The following is a 20,428-nucleotide window of genomic DNA, read 5'->3' on the forward strand; positions in this document are numbered from 1 at the left end:
TTTTAGACTCAGAAATAGTAGGTGCAACTGGTCCAAAATCAACTCAATGAGTCATGGCAAGCGGGTGGCTGGATCAGGTCACTACTCACTCCACTTGTGCCCTGCCTAGCATAACCACGACCTACCACTCCCTACTATTTCTGTCCTTGACAATCAACAAAACAAGTAATGAGGAATTCTGGGAAGCAGCTCACAGAAGGAGTAGCTGGCTTATTATCTCTGTTTTGTGCCTACTAAATATTCATCAGGACCTCCCCTGGTGGCGCAGGTGGTTGAGCGCCGCGCGCTGAAGCTGTCCGCAGCCTCTGCAGCACCAGTTCGATCCTGGCCAGCCAGCGAGGGTCCCACATGGCCCAGCAGACCTCTCCTGTCTTGCCCACTGCTCCCCTCACAGCACTGTATTTTATCAGTCTGCCTGTTCTGTTCCCCGTTCTGTCTCTGGTGAATTCTCTCACCCGCCCGCACATCTGGCCTGTACCCAGTTCTTGTATAAACAAATAAATAAATCTTTAAAAAAATATATTCATCAGCACAGTCTCAGAGAAAATCTTCCTCTTTCCACTAAAAAGGGTTTGTTATAAATGGAGTAAGAAAGTAGGAATGATCGGTGCTTTGTGTTTTCTATTTCTCAGGAAGAATAATTTCCCTGGTCACTCGGATCACTAATTGAAGCAGTTTTGGAGCTAACTTTTGCCTCATTTACAGGTTAGAACAATGTTGATGTCATCACTTAATTAGCCCCTTTGAATATATTTGGGACTCACAAGGAAGGATCTTATTTTTGCCTCCAGTGTCCTTCTAAAGACTACAAAAAGTCCACTTAGTGTCAGGAGAAGAAGAAGTTAGGATTTTCAGAAACTGATATTGGAAGGTCAGTGTCTCAGGGGAATCCCTTGGCTTAACAACAACACAAACACAATACAACCTAGTAAGCAGCTTCTGTGTTCTGGGCATGGGTCTAGGTCTTTCACACAGATCAACTCTTTCATCTCCTTCCGTAAGACTGAAGGAAAAATCTAACTCTCTTTATCTTCCCCTCTTTTGTGTGGGGAGCTAAAAGATGGACAAATCTACAGTCAGAATGACCTGAATCAAGTTGCACTTCCATCATTTTAATTATTCCATACAGGTACTACCTAATCAAAGACAACAAGTTGCTAAATCCCAGGAACAACATAGTGCACATGACAGACAACGGCCCTGGAAGCATGGAGCTTCTAGTCTAAAAGGGCAGTAGCCACTGCCAAAACACACCAGGGGAGGAAACAAATTGAATCATTACAAAGTCAAATACACAGAATTGTTGGGATACTCTTAATACTTGTAATTTTTGATGTTAGTAAATACAGACAGGATATACATGCTTAATGCATATTCATGTAAGTAGTGACTTTGCACCACAAAATGTGTAACCATTTACATTTCCTACTCTGTTTTGGAAATGTGCACAACAATCCGCAGGAATAAAGGAATTCTATTGTAAGTCTCCTAGAACTTGTTCCCTGAAAACTGGGGAAGAGTTCAGAAACGGTTTTCAGAAAGAGATTTCTCACCCATGGTTACAAATATTATGAGATGGTTTTTCTCATGTTCTTGGGACTTTACCTCACTGTAGAAAGGCTTTTTTTCAAATATAGGTATTTTGCCCTAATCGCCTATGAATGACTTGTAAATATCTATAACAACATTGTGTTTTAAAAATCTAATTCATCTTGTAAAGATCGAGTGGTAGTTTCCAATCAGACAATGAGAGAGGATAATAGACAAATAAGGATGATGATGGTGATGATGATAATGACAGCTAATTTTTATTGAACACTTTCTGTGAATAAAATCCTGACCTAGCATTCATTTTATGTTTTGGAAGCATCACATTTCTTAATTTCTTTGTCTTTGATATAAGACTCAGCCTATGAATGCATCTATGTCTAAAACATTTCATTATTCTCACATAATGGAGACCCCACCTCTATAATGGGTCATATGGGAGCATCAATAAAACATTACTAATCTAAATAATTTTGCAGCATTTTTATTGTTATGCTTATTATGTGAAAACTGCTACATATGCATTTTGTTATTTAATTCTCACTACTGTCCATAAGTAAAATAATATTGGTATCTGTTTCATTATTTGGGAAACCAAGGGTTGATTTTATTCATTGTATTGCTCAAGATCAGGCCACATTTGGCTCCATGAAAATTCAAATCCAAGTCTGTCTGACTAAAAACTTTGTGTTTTACCAAACCCATGTGATGTCCCCTTAATATGAAGACAACAATCTCAACTTCTGACATTTCCCTTGCAGGATCAGATGCTAAAGCAGTTCTGGGGCTGTCTGTCACCCCATTCACAGGTTAGAACAACACTGATGCCATTATGTAGTCATTCTGAATACAGGGAGGGACTCACAAGAAGTGCCTTATTTTTGCCTCTCTGCATTTACAAATCATAATCAAAGGGGCATTGCTAATCAACATAAAAACTTACAATATATGGATAAATCTCTGAGTCTATATATACAGAAGAGTAATTCTCTGCCAAGTTTCAGTAATAGACCCCATAACCAACTAAATATGCCACATAATTGAAATATTTAAAAGGTATAACATTATTTTCATCAAAATGTATCATTTAATCCCAACTGCTATAATCAACATAGATTTACTGTTGTGTGATCTACACACTGCTAAGTTAAATACATGCTTTTCTTCTCAACTTTGAAGTTGATTTAACAATATGAACGTAACTTGAGGAAATTATGCTGAGTGAGATAAGTCAGAAAGTGAAGGACAATTACCACATGGTTTTTCATACCTTTTATATGAATAACCAAAGAAAATAAAGTGGCAAAAGTCAACAAAATACCTCCTAGACTCTGAAAAGTATGGTGGTTGGGGGTGTCACAGGGAAAAGTGGGTAAAGGGAATTGGTGGTGCTGGAGCTTCAGTGAAGGGTGAGTGACACATGTCCACCTGTCAAGGTGTAGGTGGGCTATAAAGCAATAAAATTTTATAAAGCATGCTTAAAGTTAAATTTAACAACAACAACAAAATACATGAAGCCTATACTTGGCAGAATAGCTCTCTGCCTATAAAATATCTTCATTTGCTACAACTAAAAGAGCAACCAGGGCTCACATGTATGTCTCACAAGTTCATTGCTTGCATCGCCTGACTGACCTGCACATCTTTCTCCCCCCAGCTTTGTACTCTGATAGTCATTAAGGTTTTGGAGTAGGGAGAAGGGATGGGATACCAGTGATATACAATGGGGAAAGGAGAGTTTCTTCCCAAAATGGCACTGGTAAACCGGACAGTTACCTACAAAAGAATGAAAAGAGATCCTTATCTTATAACATATACAAAAAATCACTGTAGGGCCTCCCTGGTGAAGCAAAGGGTTAAGCACCGCACTATGAAGCAATCCGCAGCCTCTGCAGCACGAGTTCGATCCCCTGCCAGCCAGGGAGAAACCCAAATGGCAGGGCAGATCTCTCCTGTCTCACCCACTGCTCCCCTCAGCAGTGTATTTCAGCATATCTGTCTGTTCTGTTCCCCACTCTGTCTCTGGTGGATCCTCTCACCCCCCCACATCTCTGGCCTGTGCCCCAGCTCCTGTATGCATAAATAAATAAATCTTAAAAAAAAAAAGATGTAAATGGATTAAAGGCTTAAATGTTAGACCTGAAACTATAAAACAAGAAATAAAATAGCAGAAAAGCCACTTGGCACTGTCTTGGGCAAAAATTGCTTAAATGTGACACAAAAATAGAAGCAGCAAAAACAAAAACAGAAAATGTGAACACATCCAACTAAAAAGCTTCTGTTAGCCAGAACAGAGAGAAAGGGTAACCTAAAGAATGAAATATTGCAAACCATGTATTTTACAAGGGGGTATCAAAAATACATAAAGAGCTTATACAACTCAATAACAAATACACTCATTTTTATTAGTGAGCACAGGACTTTGTAAATGTGCATCATATCACTGAACGGTTAACTTAAAAATAGTTAAAGGGTAAAAGCAACATTATGTACATTCTCCCACACTACAACAGATACATCATGAGAGGACAGATTTTAAGTGAAGTTGGCAACCAAGGGGTGCAAAATTAACTGCTGCACATAGAGTGAAGGCATTGTTTCCCCTCTGGTAATGAAAGTGTCATTTGGATTAAAAACAGTTAATAACAGTGCAGGAGAGTTCCTTTTTCTCCACATCCTCGCCAACATTTGTTGTTGCTAGTTTTTTTTAATATGTGCCATTCTCACTGGTGTGAGATGGTATCTCATGGTAGTTTTGATTTGCATTTCCCTGATTGCAAGTGATGTTAAACATTTTTTCATATGCCTGTTGGCCATTTGCATTTCCTCTTCAGAGAAGTTTCTTTTTAGCTCTTCTGCCCATTTTTTGACAGGATTATTTTCTTTGTTTTTGTTGAGTCTCATCAGCTCTTTGCAGATTTTTGTGATCAGTCCTTTATCATTAGTGTTGTGTGCAACCACTATGGAGAGCTGTGTGGAGATTTCTGGACCTACTAAACATAGAGCTTCCATATGATCCAGCAATTGCACTCCTAGGTATTTACCCAAAGGACACAGAAACATCAATTCCAAAGAGCACCTGCACCTCTATGTTTAGAGCAGCACTGTTTACAATAGCTAAGCTTTGGAAACAACCCAAATGCCCAAAAATAGATGACTGGATCAAGAAGATGCGGTACATATATACCATGGAATATTACTCAGCAATCAAAAAAGATAAACACATGCAATTTGCAGCAACATGGATGGCACTGGAAGGGATCATGCTCAGCGAAATAAGCCAGAAAGAAAAAGAAAAATACCAGATGGTCTCACTCATAGCAGGAATCTAGAAAACTTAAATAAGGGACCAGGAAAATGAATAACTATAAGAAAGTGAAAATCAAAATCAACAAAAAAACTATGAACCAGAGACACTCTATGGGAGTGGGGGGCAGGGAGGGGAGGGATTGGGGTCAAAATAAGGGGATTGCAATTGTATGGGGAATATAAAAATAAAATTTATTTAAAAAAAAACAGTTAATAACACAGAGAGATGATTTTCAGCAGGGCAACTGTTTGTCATCATCTCAGAAGCTGAGGGAGAAGTCTAGTGGAACCTCCTTTCTAAAGAGTTTCATTTTTCTCTCCCTCTGGAAATCTGAATACATAAGTACTTGACTGAACTTTTGAATGGCTACTGCATGAATGCACAATACTTACCTCTAATGCCTGTGATACTCTCTCTGCGGGACAGAGTGTAAAGGCACATTCCTCTGCAACTGTTCATGAGAGTCTGTCATCTAGATAATTCACTCAAAAGTAGTCAATATATTAATGATTTATATTGCTCAAACTTTGGTAGCTGGGAATCCTGCCTCTAAGCCAATCACTAATAAAAATGTCAAAATCTCTAAGGATACCTGACACATAAATTTGAAACCTGGGATTTCCATGTAAGAGCAATCTTGCCATTTATAAAAGTCATACTTTCATTAGGAAACTTATCTCTAAACTCTAAACTACACCTGAAACCACCCTTATCTTACCCAGATCCACCAATGCCAAAGTGAGTAAGGCCTCTATAATAAAGCTTTCCATTCACCTTACCCCTGTCTCATCCTAACTATAACCAGAGACATATGTTTGACCAAGGTTCAATGCATTTCTAAAACTGGCCTCTGACGGTGCTCCTGGAGCCAAGTGAGAAAAAATGCAAGATGCTGGCTGATGCTCCCACCAAGATTACAGAAGGGAAGTTACTAATCTAATCCCCGGAGTAATGAGGGATCAATGCATTACCAAATCCCATATGCCAAGAAAATCTATTTAAACATTTCTCCAGGGTCAATAAAGAAAGAATTACACAGATGGACGTTTATGAGAACGACAGCAGCAGAGGCATGGTTCCACAGGCTGAAGACGTGTTTGAGAGACACCGCTCCCAGCTCAGTGTGGGTTAGACAGACAGCGTAAGTCGAGAATCAAACGGAATTTCTCCACATTGCTCAAGGTCTTTTGGGAAACAAAAATTTGGCAGAATTGATTTGGGAAAACAATATCCATTGAAATAGATTTGATTCTCCGATACATTCTTCGTTCCATAGGCTAGCTTTTGAAGCATTTTTTTCTTGTTCCTATTATTTTTAATTTAATCCAAAGTATACCTTCATAGGAAGCCACAAAGGTGAAATGAATTCCTAGCACTATGGAATTTTCCTAATATAGCTCACTTTTTTAATAAATCCAGTCATATAATGGGAACTAAAATAAACTGAAATGTTCAATATTGGGGGAGTTCTACAGAGAGATAAGAATTCCAATGTCCCACTTGTTAGTTCAGGCAGGGCATTTGCAGCTGTGTGGCCTCTGCCCTGGGAGGAAGAAAGCAATGACCAGGATCCACTGAAAAACTGAGGGATCCACAGTCTACTAGATTCAGGTCAGTGATAACAAAACCTTTCTCCCCAAATTTTCAGCTGATCAACTTTCTTTGGACAATTTACATTCAACTGCAGCTTCTTTTGTAATTAAATTCTGTGAACTAAAGATCAATCTTTTAATACAAAAATGAATTTGGACAAATGACTTGAAAATACTAATAGAAACACTGTCAGATTAGACACTGTTGGTAGCTACTAGAGTCAGTTTTTCAATGTTGTGGTAAATATTTTTTGTCTTGCTATGTCGACTAACTGGATACATTTCTGTTTGTAATGATTTGAAATGTTTTCCCCTTTTATGACTTCCACGTTGAAGTTAGTGTGGGTATTTGTTATGAATGAGTAACAACATATCACCATTCATAAAAACTATGAATAGAGAGGAAACAACTCTGAAACTGAGCTTCCCTGAAAATAAAATCTCACTCTGTCACTCAGTGAAGCAGAGAGAACTCAATAGTGACTTCTAGGTCCAGAAATGTGTGAGGAAAAATACATACTTCTTGTGGCAGGAACTGGGGAAAGGAGGAAAAAATGAGGAGTAAAAAAGCGTCTATTACATGTTTTGCAACAACACGTACTAACTCTTGAAAATCCACACACAGATCCTTCTATGAAAATATATAGATATATATATATTCTTGTTTACATTCAATATTTCCACCAGCTAGCAATGAAAGCTAGAAATTCATCTTAATTGATTAATGTCAAAAGGAAAAACTGTATTAATGTTTTAGGTGAACCTAACATTTCTTTCCTGTCAGTAAGAAACTCAGGAAACTTAATGACTCGGTTAATTTCATTTTTTAAATGTGAGTAGGGTTATATTTCTAGTCCAGAGAATTATTCTACATGTCATGAAAGGTCAATTATACAGAACATTCATTTAAGAAAGACAGAGAACTTTTCAGGCCATTTTGTACCACTTTCATTCCACAATGAAAGATTTGGAACAAGTGAGCTGAGAGCCATATTAAGTGACACAACATCCATGGCTACTCAGTGGCTGTTATAAAAAGTTCCCTGTCATTTTGGAAGAAAAAAGTATTCACCTGGAGTTGGTCTATATGAGAGTGTGCATATGCACTGATTGACAGATTAACTGCTCACAAAGCACAGTCAGTATAGATAAAAATTTCACATTTTCAAATCTGATACACAGATATGACCTTTAAAAAAAATGTGTTCATGTATCTTTAATCTTCTTGCTGATAAATATAAACTTCAAAGTAACTGTTGCTGATAATTGCCCAACAAAATGAAAGAAAGCCAATTGTGAGATTTTAAGAGCTAGAAAGAAAGTTTATCAACTTAAGACAACATTCATAGCACCTTGCTTTTATTGTCATGCTTAAAAGTAATCTCATGTTTATCCCAGATGGGATCTTGAACAGAAAAAGAACATTAGTAGGAAAACTGAATTTCTAACAAATTCAGTACTTTTCTTAATTGTATCATAGCAATGGTAATCTCTTTTGATAATTAAGCCATAAGAAGTTAAGTGACCATGGGTGGGAGCTCTCTACTAGATTTAACATTTCTATAAATCCAAAACTGTTTTAAAATGCAGTTTAAAATAATTAAGCAAAAGGTAATCTCACTTGTATAGCTAAAGTAAGGATAAATTTAACCTGTTTCCACACATCTTTACAATGATCTGCAAAATGTGAAAAATGGAAGGTGCAGCTCCATCAACCCAAGACGGGTAATGGAATATTTTAGTATTGAATTTAAAATGTCATCACTCAAAATAACTCATTGATCTTTCCAGAAGGACCATGCATGCACAGTTGAAAGAGAATCATGGAAAGGATGAACAATGTAACAGAATTCATCCTACTCGGCTTGACCCAGAATCCAGTTCTCCAGAAAATTCTACTTGCTGTGATTTTAGTCACCTACTTGATCACATTGGCAGGTAACCTGCTCATCTTGGTCACCATCTTCAGCACCCCAGCCCTGAAAAGTCCTATGTACTTTTTTCTGTCTTACTTGTCCATTTTAGATGGTTTCTACTCTTCTTGCATGGCACCCAAAATGATCTTTGACTTGATCTCTAAGAAGAACACCATATCCTTCAATGCCTGCCTGACCCAAGTCTTTGCAGAACATTTCATTGGTGGAACTGAGATCGTCTTGTTAATGGTCATGGCCTATGACCGCTATGTGGCCATCTGTAAGCCCCTGCACTACATGACCATCATGAGCCGACCTGTGTGTGTTTTCCTGATGGCAATGACTGTGGTTTTAGGATTTCTTCATGGAGGGATCCAGATTTTGCTCATGATGCCACTACCATTCTGTGGCCCCAATGTCATTGACCACTTTCTTTGTGACTTAATGCCACTCCTGGAGCTAGCCTGCACAGACACACACACTTTGGGACCCCTCATCACTGCCAACAGTGGCTCAATGTGTTTGCTCACTTTTTGTATGCTAGTTGCTTCCTATTTCCTCATTCTGCGCTCCCTGAGGAACCACAGTGCTGAGGGGCGTCGCAAAGCCCTGTCCACTTGTGCCTCTCATGTCACTGTGGTCATCATGTTCTTTGTCCCTTGCTCATACCTGTACCTAAGACCTCTCACTTCCTTCCCCATTGACAAAGCTGTGACTGTGTTTTGCACCTTAGCAACACCTATGCTGAACCCCTTAATCTACACCCTCAGAAATGCAGAAGTAAAAAATGCTATGAAGAAACTCTGGAGACAAATGAAGAAAACTGCTGATCAATAAATCTGGAGACTGGAGTATTTAGAGGGAAATCTAGTGCTACTTTATAGAGACATATTCCCTCTTCTAACTGATTAAACTTGGAACATGAATTATCATATCTGGATTAATTTTCTTTAGGGTCCCACACATGTGGGCAGGACTCCCATACCCTTTAAGGCACTGTAGCCAAAGTGTCAGGAACCACAATAATTTTAGGACCCTTAAAGTGTTATATTTTCACTGAAGAAAAAGTGAATCTAATCTAAATATAACTTGATTATAGTTACCATTATATCAAGGCCATTATAAAATATAATTTTTAATTTTTTTGGAGGAAAGTAGCTATGAGAACAAGAACAGCATAGTACACTATAAAAGTCACAATGTTGTCATGGCAGTGGATATGAAACAAATCAACAGCAATATTCTTGAATATTCTTTATCACCAGCATTTCAGCTGGAAGGAAATCTTATTGTAAAAGTAGAAAAATAACTATATACAAAAAAAGGGATAAAGCAGTAGGGAAAAAATGCCTTCATGAGACATTATCAAGTTTTTCTAACATCTGTGGTGCTCTCCTTGACAACAAATATAAGTACTAAAAATTAGAACAATACAGAGAAGAATAGCTAGTATGATACACAAACGCTTAAAAAGTTCCATATTTCTAAACTACACTTACTGTTGAGGTACAGATATGAACAAGGTAATACATATATATAGATATATAGAGATAAACAGATCTAGATATACTTTTTCATAACTTTGAGATTTACAAATGTTCTCCCACCACAGCAATAAAACACATTGTACTTTCCACACTCCCAAGAAAGCAGCATTTGCACACAATGGTTCTTATTAGAAATATCTCCAAAGGTTGATTTCTCATCTTGCCTCCAGCATTAATTAGCCTCATAAATGGAAGCAAATTACTTCACCACTCTAACATTATTTTATTCTATAAAAAGGAAATAACACGATGTACTTTTAAATGGTAAGAATTAAGTTCTTATGTAAGAATTAAGACTTAAACTGAACAGTGAGTCACCTGAAATATAATGACTATTTCGCAGACACTGTACCACCTTCAGAGATGTCACTGGAGGTGCATAAGGTGTGTTGTGACCACAGATGCTGACAAGGAGCCCAAGATCACTGCCACTGTGGTCACTGCCAATTACCTAATCATGATCACGGGAGACAAATATGCATGTCCTACCTTCACACTACCCCAAAATCTGTCATAAGCAACACCCCGTTATAAGTAGGGACAGCAGAGGGGTGAGCTATTATCTCAGCAAGTCTACTTAATGGGACCAGTGACCAGGCCTCTGGACACTAATTGCTCACCCATCACAACTCCCTATTCTAGGAGAAATGCCCTTGAGTATCTCTGCAGCTACCAGTGCAGGAACTGGCTGGAGCAACTGTTAGTTGCCTGAGCAGAAAAGCTCTCACTAGGATGGCTCCTGTCCCATCTGGTCCTGTGGAAGGAGGAGAAGGGAGTACCCAGGCCAGAGACTGGAAGACCAATCTGTGTGGAGCTTGTGATTCCCTGGAATAAGCTCAGAAACGTGTTCTTAGAAAGAGATTTCTCACCCAGGATTCAAATAGCATGTGGTACAGACATTTCTCATAGTCTCAGGACTTTAAACCAGATCAGATTTCACTGTGTGTAAAGGTTTTTTATGTTGATAAAATAAAATTCATCTTTTAAAGATCTGCTTTAGTTCTCAAGAAATGTGGAGTGCAATAGGATAACAAAACTAAAACAATGATGATGATAATGTTGCTCATGATGAAAATGACCAGATGATGCTGATGTGATAGCTAATTTTCACCAAACACATTGTGTGGATAAAATTCTGTCCTAAGCATTCTTTTTATGTTGTTTGCAGGCAGTAATTTATGAACAAAATTTCCTTCTGTCTTTATTCTGAGCCTCAAACTATAGAACTTCTTTGTCTACAACATTTTGTGATTTGAACATAATGGTGACCTTACCCATAAGATGTGAACATTAATAAAACATGTTAAACCCCTGTATGAAATAATCACAATGAACAGACTAAGTGTGGCCTCCTAGTGACCAGGGCTTGGGGCTGAACCTGGGGAAGGTTCAATCTTTTAGTCATTCATTTTATAGTCTGGTTGTCCTAATATCACAATGTCATTGATGAATTTATCTGTGATCTTTCCCTCTGCTAAATCACCCCTGTACTAACACTACCATCTTTTTACTTTTTGTTGCCACCAACAGTGGGCTGGTGAGTATGCTCATTTTTCCTATACCTACCATTTCCAATGGCCTCATTCTTTGCTCCATGAAAATCCATAGCACAGAAGGGCACTGGGAGACTGTCTCCACCTGTGAATATCAGGTAACTGGTATGATCACTTTCTCCAATGATAAAGCAATGGCCGCAACCCATGGTAAACCCTTTCACCTGCACCCTTAGGAACTCAGATGTGAAAAAAATGCCCTGAGACGCTCTTACCCAAACAGTAATATTGGCTAATAATTCATGAGAAGAGAGAGACTAAAACAAAATCTATTTACACTTGAAGAACAATGACTAACCAAATCCATAATGGTCTTGCTGTCATAATGTGAGCTAAGTATAACCTGCTCCCTGCTTTCTAAACTTTGTAACAGACCCTCTGTCATAAAACGTCAATACATGAATAAATGGTAATATTTCTTCCAATGAAAACTTCTATTGCATTATGTTCAAAATGTACAGTTTTAATCCCCAATATTGTAATCAAGGTAGATTTATTATTACAAAAGACAGATTAACAAGAATGAATGAGTTTTGAAGAATGAGAGTAATTAAAGCAAGACTCAACCCAAAATTAAAAGTGCTGATTTGCACAATTTCAGGGACATAATTACATTGTAATTGGCTCTTCCAGAATAAATTACTACTCTCTGCATAAACTGAGGATGTAAAAATTCTTACAGTTACATCCACAGAGAAATCTTACATGTGATATCTTAAGTCGAAAAATTTTGTGGAGCAGTTTATTTGGTAAAGATATCCAATGTATCCTAGCCAGAGCAATAAGACAAGAGAAAGACATACAAGGAATCCAAATAGGCAAGGAAGAAGTCACTATTTGAGGAAGATACGATAATATAAATAGAGAAGCCCAAAAACTCCACAGAAAAACTAATTAAACTAATCAATCAGTTTCATAAAGTGGCAGGATACAAAATCAACTCACAAAAATCAGTAGCCTTCCTATACACAAACACTATACCTGAAGAAGAAGAAATCAAGAAAACCACTCCTTTTATTATTGAAACAAAAAAATCAAATACTTGGGAATAAACCTAACAAAAGAAGTAAAGGACCTATATAAAAAAAACTATGAAACACTGTTAAAAGAAATAGAAGTAGACACAAAGAAATGGAAAGACATCCCCTGCTCATGGATCAGAAGAATAAACATTATCAAAATGGCCATCCTACCAAAAAAAATCTACAGATTCAATGCTATTTTTTATACTGATATCTTATTTGGTTCCCCTATATTCCTGCTATAAGTGAAACCATCTGATATTATTCTTTTTCCTACTGACTTATTTCACTGAGCATAATTTCTTCTAGCTCCAACCACGTTGCTGTGAATGGCATGAGTTTATCTTTTTAGATTGCTGAATAATATTCCATTGTGTATATATAACATATCTTCTTGATCCAGTCATCTATTTTTGGGCATTTGGGTTGTTTCCCGTTTTTACTATTGTAAATAGTGCTGCAATAAACATAGGGGTACAGGTACTCTTTTGTTTTTTTGTTTTCTTTTTTTTTTAATAATAAATTTTATTGTTATATTCCCCATACAATTGCAGCCCCCCCATTCTGACCTCAATCTCTCCCCTCCCGCCCCCGCTCCCCTAAAAGTGTCTCTGGTTCATAGTTTTTTGTTGATTTTGATTTTCACTTTCTTATAGTTATTCATTTTCCTGGTCCCTTATTTAAGTTCTCTAGATTCCTGCTATGAGTGAGACCATCCGGTATTTTTCTTTTTCTTTTTGGCTTATTTCGCTGAGCATGATCCCTTCCAGCGCCATCCATGTTGCTGCAGATTGCATGTGTTTATCTTTTTTGAATGCTGAGTAATATTCCATGGTATATATGGACCACATCTTCTTGATCCAGTCATCTATTTTTGGGCATTTGGGTTGTTTCCAAAGCTTAGCTATTGTAAACAGTGCTGCTATAAACATAGGGGTGCAGGTATTCTTTGGAATTGATGTTTCTGTGTCCTTTGGGTAAATACCTAGGAGTGGAATTGCTGGATCATATGGAAGCTCTATGTTTAGTAGGTCCAGAAATCTCCACACAGCTTTCCACAGTGGTTGGACCAGTTTGCACTCCCACCAACAGTGCAGAAGAGTTCCTTTTTCTCCACACCCTCGCCAGCATTTGTTGTTGCTAGTTTTTTTAATATGTGCCATTCTCACTGGTGTAAGATGGTATCTCATGGTAGTTTTGATTTGCATTTCCCTGATGGCAAGTGATGTTGAACATTTTTTCATATGCCTGTTGGCCATTTGCATTTCCTCTTCAGAGAAGTTTCTTTTTAGCTCTTCTGCCCATTTTTTGACTGGATTATTTTCTTTGTTGTTGTTGAGTCTCATCAGCTCTTTGCAGATTTTTGTGATCAGTCCTTTATCATTAGTGTTGGGTGCAAAAATATTCTCCCATTTGGTGGGGTTTCTCTTTGTTTTTGTTACTGTCTCTTTTGCTGTGCAGAAGCTCTTTAATTTGATGTAGTCCCAGCTGTTTATCTTTGCCTTCACTATCACTGCTTTGGGTGATGTGTTTGTAAAGATGTCTTTGATGTGCAAATCACGTAGTGTTTCGCCTATATTTCCTTCTATATATTTTATGGTTTCAGGTCTTATGTCTAGTTCTTTAATCCATTTTGAGTTGATTTTTGTGTATGGTGTGAGGTAGTGGTCAAGCTTCATTCTTTTGCATGTAGCGACCCAGTTTTCCCAGCAACAGGTACTCTTTTGAATCAATGCTTTTATGTCCTTTGGGTAGATCCCTAGAAGCAGATTTACTGGGTAATATGGTTGTTCCATCTTTAGTAGCCTGAGGAACCTCCAGAGAGCTTTCCAAAGTGGCTAGACCAGTTTGCACTCTCACCAGAAATGTAAGAGAGTTCCTTTTTACTACATCTTCACCAACATTTGTTGTTGCTAGTATTCTTTTGATATGGGTCATTCTTACTTCTTTTGATATGGGTCATTCTTACTGGTATCTCAGTGTGGTTTTGATTTGCATTTCCCTGATGATAAAGGATGTTGAACATTTTCCATATGTCTGTTGGCCATTTGCATTTCCTCTTTGGAGAAATGTCTCTTAAGTTCTTCTGCCCATTTCTTGACTGGATTGTTTACTTTGTTTTTCTTGAGTAGTGTGAGTTCTCTGTATATCTTTTTGATCAGTCCCGATCAGTTGCATGGAGTGCAAAAATTTTTTTCCTAATCAGTGGGGTGTCTCTTTGTTTTGGTTAATGTCTCCTTTGCTGTACAGAATCTTTTCAGTGGATGTAATCCCTGGTGTTTATCTTTTCCTGACTTTCTGTGCTTTGGGTGATGAGTCTCTAAAGATGTTACTAAGATGTATGTCTTGTAGTGTTTTACCTTGTGTTGCTTTTTGTAGATCTTAGATGTTAGCCCCTTGGTGGGCCCATGATGTGCAAACTAAACTTTCTCCCAGTCATCAGGGTGTCTGTTCTTTCACTAGGGCAGCTTTTTGTTTTGCTGTACAATTTATTTACTTTCACTTTATTTCCATGGTTGTTGGAGACAGAATCTCCAAAGTCAACCCTATCATAAAGCATTCTAAACTAAGTTCCATTTATTAATGATAACCAGACACATACGTTTAAACAAAGCTCAACTGCATTTCTGAAACTGGGGTTTAATGATGTTTGTTGGTGCCAGTGGGAGTAACTGAAAGACCTTGGCTAATACGTCAACAAAAATTACAACAGAGCCAATTATTTATCCTCTGAAGACTTGAAAGGGTCAATACATTCCCAAATCTTGTATGTCAGGAAGGTCTATTTAAACATTTCTCCCGAGTCAATGAAGAAAGAATTACACAAAAGGACCCTTAAAGTAAATCTCAGCAACAGAGCTATGTATCAACAAGCTGCAGGTTTGTTCAGGAGACACTACTCTCAAGCTCAGTATAAGATAGAAGAAGGGCTTAAATTAGGAATGAAAGGATCTCTCTCCACATTGCTCATGATGTTTTCAAGAAAGAAAAATTTCGCAGGATTGGTTTGAGAAAAAATGTCCAAACCAGTGAATTTGACTCGCTTTATATTTTACAGTTCCATATACTAGCTTTTCCTGATTTGAAGAATTTTCCATTGGTGCTGTGCTTTTTAATTCACATTGACTATATCATTCAAAGGGATCCAAAAATCCTTTTTTGAAGATGTGTTTACATTTTCATAGGAAGTCAAAAAAGTAAGTAAAAATAAATCTTAGAGACATGGAATTTCCCTAACTTAACTCATTTTCTAATAATTTCAACTGATAAAACAAAAAAAAATCAAAAAACCCTAAAATGTCCAAGATTGGAGAGTTGTATAGCGTGATAAGATCCCAGTGCCCCACATTAGTTCGAGATGTGCATTTGCTGCTGTGTGGCCTCTGCCATGAGGAGAAGAAAGCAATGACCGGACTCCATCTGAAAACCATGGAATCCACAATCAACCAGATCCAGGTCAGTAATAACTAAATCTTTTGCCCAAAATTTTAAGCTAATCTAATTTATCTGACCAATTTACTGTTACTGACATTGCTTTGCATTTAGATTCTGTGAGTTGAAGTTGATCTTTTTCTCTAAAATGAGTTTGGACAAATGTCATGAGAATGCCAATAGAAAACACACTATCTGTAATGTACACAGACAAGACACGACCTGTTGAGAACTTTGAAACATTGTGCATAACATGGTGCATGCATATCTGTCTGCAATAATTTGAAAATCATTCCCCCATTCATGACTTCCATGTCACCACACTGAAGTTATAACTGACAATTTATATCTATTAAGAATGACTGACCACTTCACCACCATCTACAGGAAACTTGGAGTGAGAATAAACAACTCAGTGGCTAAGTTTCCTGCAAAGTAAGGTATCTTTCCTCACCATTACTGAATGAAAGTTCACGATACTGATTTGTGCCCAGAAATGTTTAAGGAAAAAATATGTAGTTATTTTTTTTTGGCACAGACTGGGCAAAGTAGAGAAAGAGGAAAAGAAGCAATAAAATATCTCATGATGTTTATAACAACAATATATTCTAACTATTAAAATTCTGGGTAGAGAACACTCAAGAGAATGAATATATTCATGTATAGGTCAATTATTTTTACTATTACTTTGAAAAGATCATTTTACCGCAATTGATTAAAATCACACTGAAGGAAAAATTGTATTATCTCAGGTAGCCCTAACATTCCTGTCTTGTCAATACAAAACTTAGGAAACCCCCTGCCTCATCATATTCCATTTGTAAGATGGGAGTAGAATTACAGACATAGTGCAGAGCAGTTGATATCTGCAAGAGAAACCAGACACACGAAAACTTCATTTAAGAAATAGTGAGAGCTTTACAAGGGATTTTGCACCAAACACTTGTCCACACTGACAATGCGGAAGAAGGAAGCTAAAAGAGTTATGTTGACAGGACTCCAGACTCAACATCCAGGGCTGTTGAGTGAATGCTACTCAATGAGCTGTTATAAGAAAAAAAAAAAAAACTTACAAAGGGAATCTAGGGGAACCAAATAAGGGATCAGGAAAAAAAAATTACACTAATAATAATTTTTTAAAAATTAGCAAGCAAATATAGATCAGAGAAACTCTGCATGGTACGAGGAGGTAGAGGAATTAAACAGGGAGAGAAGAGGTCAAGGGACTATGGTGACAGTTCATGGGTGAATTGGTGGTGGGAATTTTATGGGGACTACACCTGAAAGGAGAAAGCATACAAACATACATTGTACAAAAAAGGAATAATGGTGTAAAATATATATATATGTATAAATTTTTAAAATTATAGAGAAAAAAAATCCATCAACAGCTCTTTCTCTATGTGTGCATGTGCATTCATTCACCAAAGAAGAACTGAAAGCTCACAGACACCACTAACTTAGATTTATTAGTGCTTGACTTTGTTATGTCGCATACACAGTGGACTTTTCAAAGAATACTGACATTATATATTCATATTAATTCATGTCAATCAATAAACAGATATAAATTCAAAATAATTCTTAGTGAAATATGTCCCAAAGTATGGAATAAAATTGTGAGATTCTTAAATGAAAACAAAGTCTGGAGATCAACTATAATTCAACATTCATCATAACACCTAGACTTTGTGTGGTATTAGCAAGATATTGTCACTATTCAATGACTATAATTTAACTTCCTTCCATTTTTCTTTACAAAAATCTGAAAAACAACAGAAGTGAGTGGATGGTGTAGCTCCACCAATTCCGGACACCAAGACTCAAAGGTAATGGAAATTTTTAATATTGAATTAAAAATATCACTCAAAATACTGTCATCTTTCCAGATGGACTATGTACTCGCACTCAAAGCTGAATCCATGGAAAGAATGAATAATGTAACAGAATTCGTTCTACTGGGCCTGACCCAGAATCCAGAACTGCAGAAACTATTATTTGCTGGGTTTTTGATCGTCTACTTGATCACGTTGACAGGAAACTTGCTCATCGCCATCACCATCTTCATCAGTCCAGCTTTGGGTTCTCCCATGTACTTTTTTCTGGCTTTTTTGTCCATCATAGATGGTTTCTACTCCACTTCCATAACGCCCAAAATGATCTTTGGCTTGATCTCTGAAAAGAACACCATATCCTTCAACGGCTGCATGAGCCAGTTCTTTGCTGAACATTTCTTTGGTGGATTTGAGGGCACCTTGTTAACTATCATGGCCTATGACCGCTATGTGGCCATTTGTAAGCCTTTGCACTACACGACTATCATGAGCGGACCTGTGTGTGTGCTTCTTGTGGTAATAGCAGGAGTGTTAGGGCTTCTTCACGCAGTGCTCCAGATAGTGTTCATGGTCCAGTTACCATTCTGTGGCCCCAATGTCATTGACCATTTTATGTGCGATGTAATGGCTCTCATGGAGCTAGCCTGCATGGACACTCAAACTTTGGGGCCTCTGATTGCTGCCAACAGTGGCTCAATGTGTTTGCTTATTTTTTCTATGCTGATTGCTTCCTATATCATCATCCTGCGCTCCCTGAGGAACCACAGTGCTGAGGGGCGCCGCAAAGCCCTGTCTACTTGTGCCTCTCATATCACTGTGGTCATCTTGTACTTTATCCCTTGCATATTCATTTATCTAAGGCCCATGATCTCCTTCCCCATTGACAAAGCCGTGACTGTGTTTTACACCATAATAACTCCTATGTTGAACCCTCTAATCTACACCCTCAGAAACGCAGAGATGAAAAATATCATGAAGAAACTTTGGAGCCAATTAGTGAAAACTGCAGATAAATAAGCCTTTCAGTTGGTGTTTAGGGAAAAAAGTCTAAGGATATTTTAGACAGATTCAGTCTCCTTATTTAATTAGGACTGGATTGGTCAATTATTCTACCTGAATCATTTCTCTGCATATCCCATATATTGTTGACCTTTCCATTAAGGGTTGACCTTTCCATTAAGGCACAAAAGATATAGTGTAGTGTAATAATTTCAGTAGTCCCAAAATGTGTTTAATTTCTTTTAAAATAAGAAAAATGAATACAATCCAAATATAACTGGATTATAGCACTCTTTGGTGGGGGGGTGAAGCCTATAAGGACAACAATAGCAAGGGTCCACAAAAGTCACAGTGTTGCCCTAAATATGCATGTCAAACTGTCAACGGCAATATTCCTGAACACTCTTTTCCAGCACTACAGCTAGAATGAAGTTTTATATTAAAAACAAACAACAACAAAAAAGACTACAGATGAAAAAAAGGTAGAGCAGTAAGGAATATCTTCAAGAAGTACTTCTATCACAATACACTTTTCCTCATCTCTGTACATATGAAAGGTGTACAAATGTCCTCCCACCACAGCCATGAATGTATTTTTATTAATCATAATACCATGAAGACAACATTCGCACATGAGCTACTTTTTTAAATTATATTTCAAGTCTGACGTTAGACAAAGAAAACAGAAAAGTTTCTGAAGACAAATGGCAGTTAGGAGAAATTACCAGTGAGATGAGAGCAAGTTATGTCATGGAAATGGACAACAGTGACCACAGATCAGAACTGCATGACCCGACCCACACTGTGTACATACTGAAATTGAAGAGATCCAGAAGGAGTCTGTGGCTTTGACCAAATGGGCCTGATTTCTCTTCTAAGCTGCATCACTAATTAGCCTTATAAATATAAACATGTTACTTCACCGCTCTACCTATTTTCTCACCTATAAAAGGAAATGACTTTACAGATGACCATAAATTATGCAAAGTAAATGATTAATATTGCTGATGAGAAAAGCTCTCACTTTAATGAGGCAGATGAAAATTAAAACTGCAAGACACTGTACCGCATTCAGAGATGTCACCAGGTATAAGGTGTGCAGGGGACAGCAGACCCTGACAGAGAAGCCCATCTCACTGCTACTGTCCTTCACCGCCATGATCATGGGAGGCAAATGTCTGTCCTAGCAGCACATATCTTCAAAATCTATCACAAACACCACCCTTTACAAGTAGCGACAGCATACAGGGAGCTACTATCTCAGAAAGGATATTTAATGGCACCAGTGACCAGGCCTCTGGACACTAAGGGCTCACTGATCACAATTCCCTATTCCAGGAGAAATGCCCTTGAGTATCTCTGCAGCTACCAGTGCAGGAACTGGCTGGAGCAACTGTTAGTTGCCTGAGCAGAAAAGCTCTCACACTAGGATGGCTCCTGTCCCATCTGGTCCTGTGGAAGGAGGAGAAGGAAGCACCCAGGGCCAGAGACTGGAAACCTCTCTGTGCAGAGTTTCTGAATCCCGGGAATAAGCTCAGAAACATGTTCTTAGAAAGAGATTTCTCACCCAGGATTCAAATAGCATGCAGTACTGACATTTCTCATATTCTCAGGACTTTAAACCAGATCAGATTTCACTGTGTGTAAAGGTTTTTTTATGCTGATAAAATAAAA

The 20,428-nt window shown here is 37.7% G+C and overlaps 1 protein-coding gene across 1 annotated transcript; it reads left to right on the forward strand.

The window, feature by feature from the left end:
* Positions 1-8,273: 8,273 nt before the first annotated feature.
* LOC311171431 (uncharacterized protein) lies at positions 8,274-18,938 on the forward strand (the record flags this gene model as incomplete). Its single annotated transcript, XM_084234267.1, has 2 exons — positions 8,274-9,191; positions 17,810-18,938. 2 exons carry the CDS (start codon positions 8,274-8,276, stop codon positions 18,770-18,772), a joined length of 1,881 nt encoding a protein of 626 aa, XP_084090393.1. The 3' UTR covers positions 18,773-18,938.
* Between the last annotated feature and the right edge of the window lie 1,490 nt (positions 18,939-20,428).

This window comes from Talpa europaea (genome assembly GCF_964194135.1).
Source record: "Talpa europaea genome assembly, chromosome: 1".
Classification (NCBI taxonomy): domain Eukaryota; kingdom Metazoa; phylum Chordata; class Mammalia; order Eulipotyphla; family Talpidae; genus Talpa; species Talpa europaea.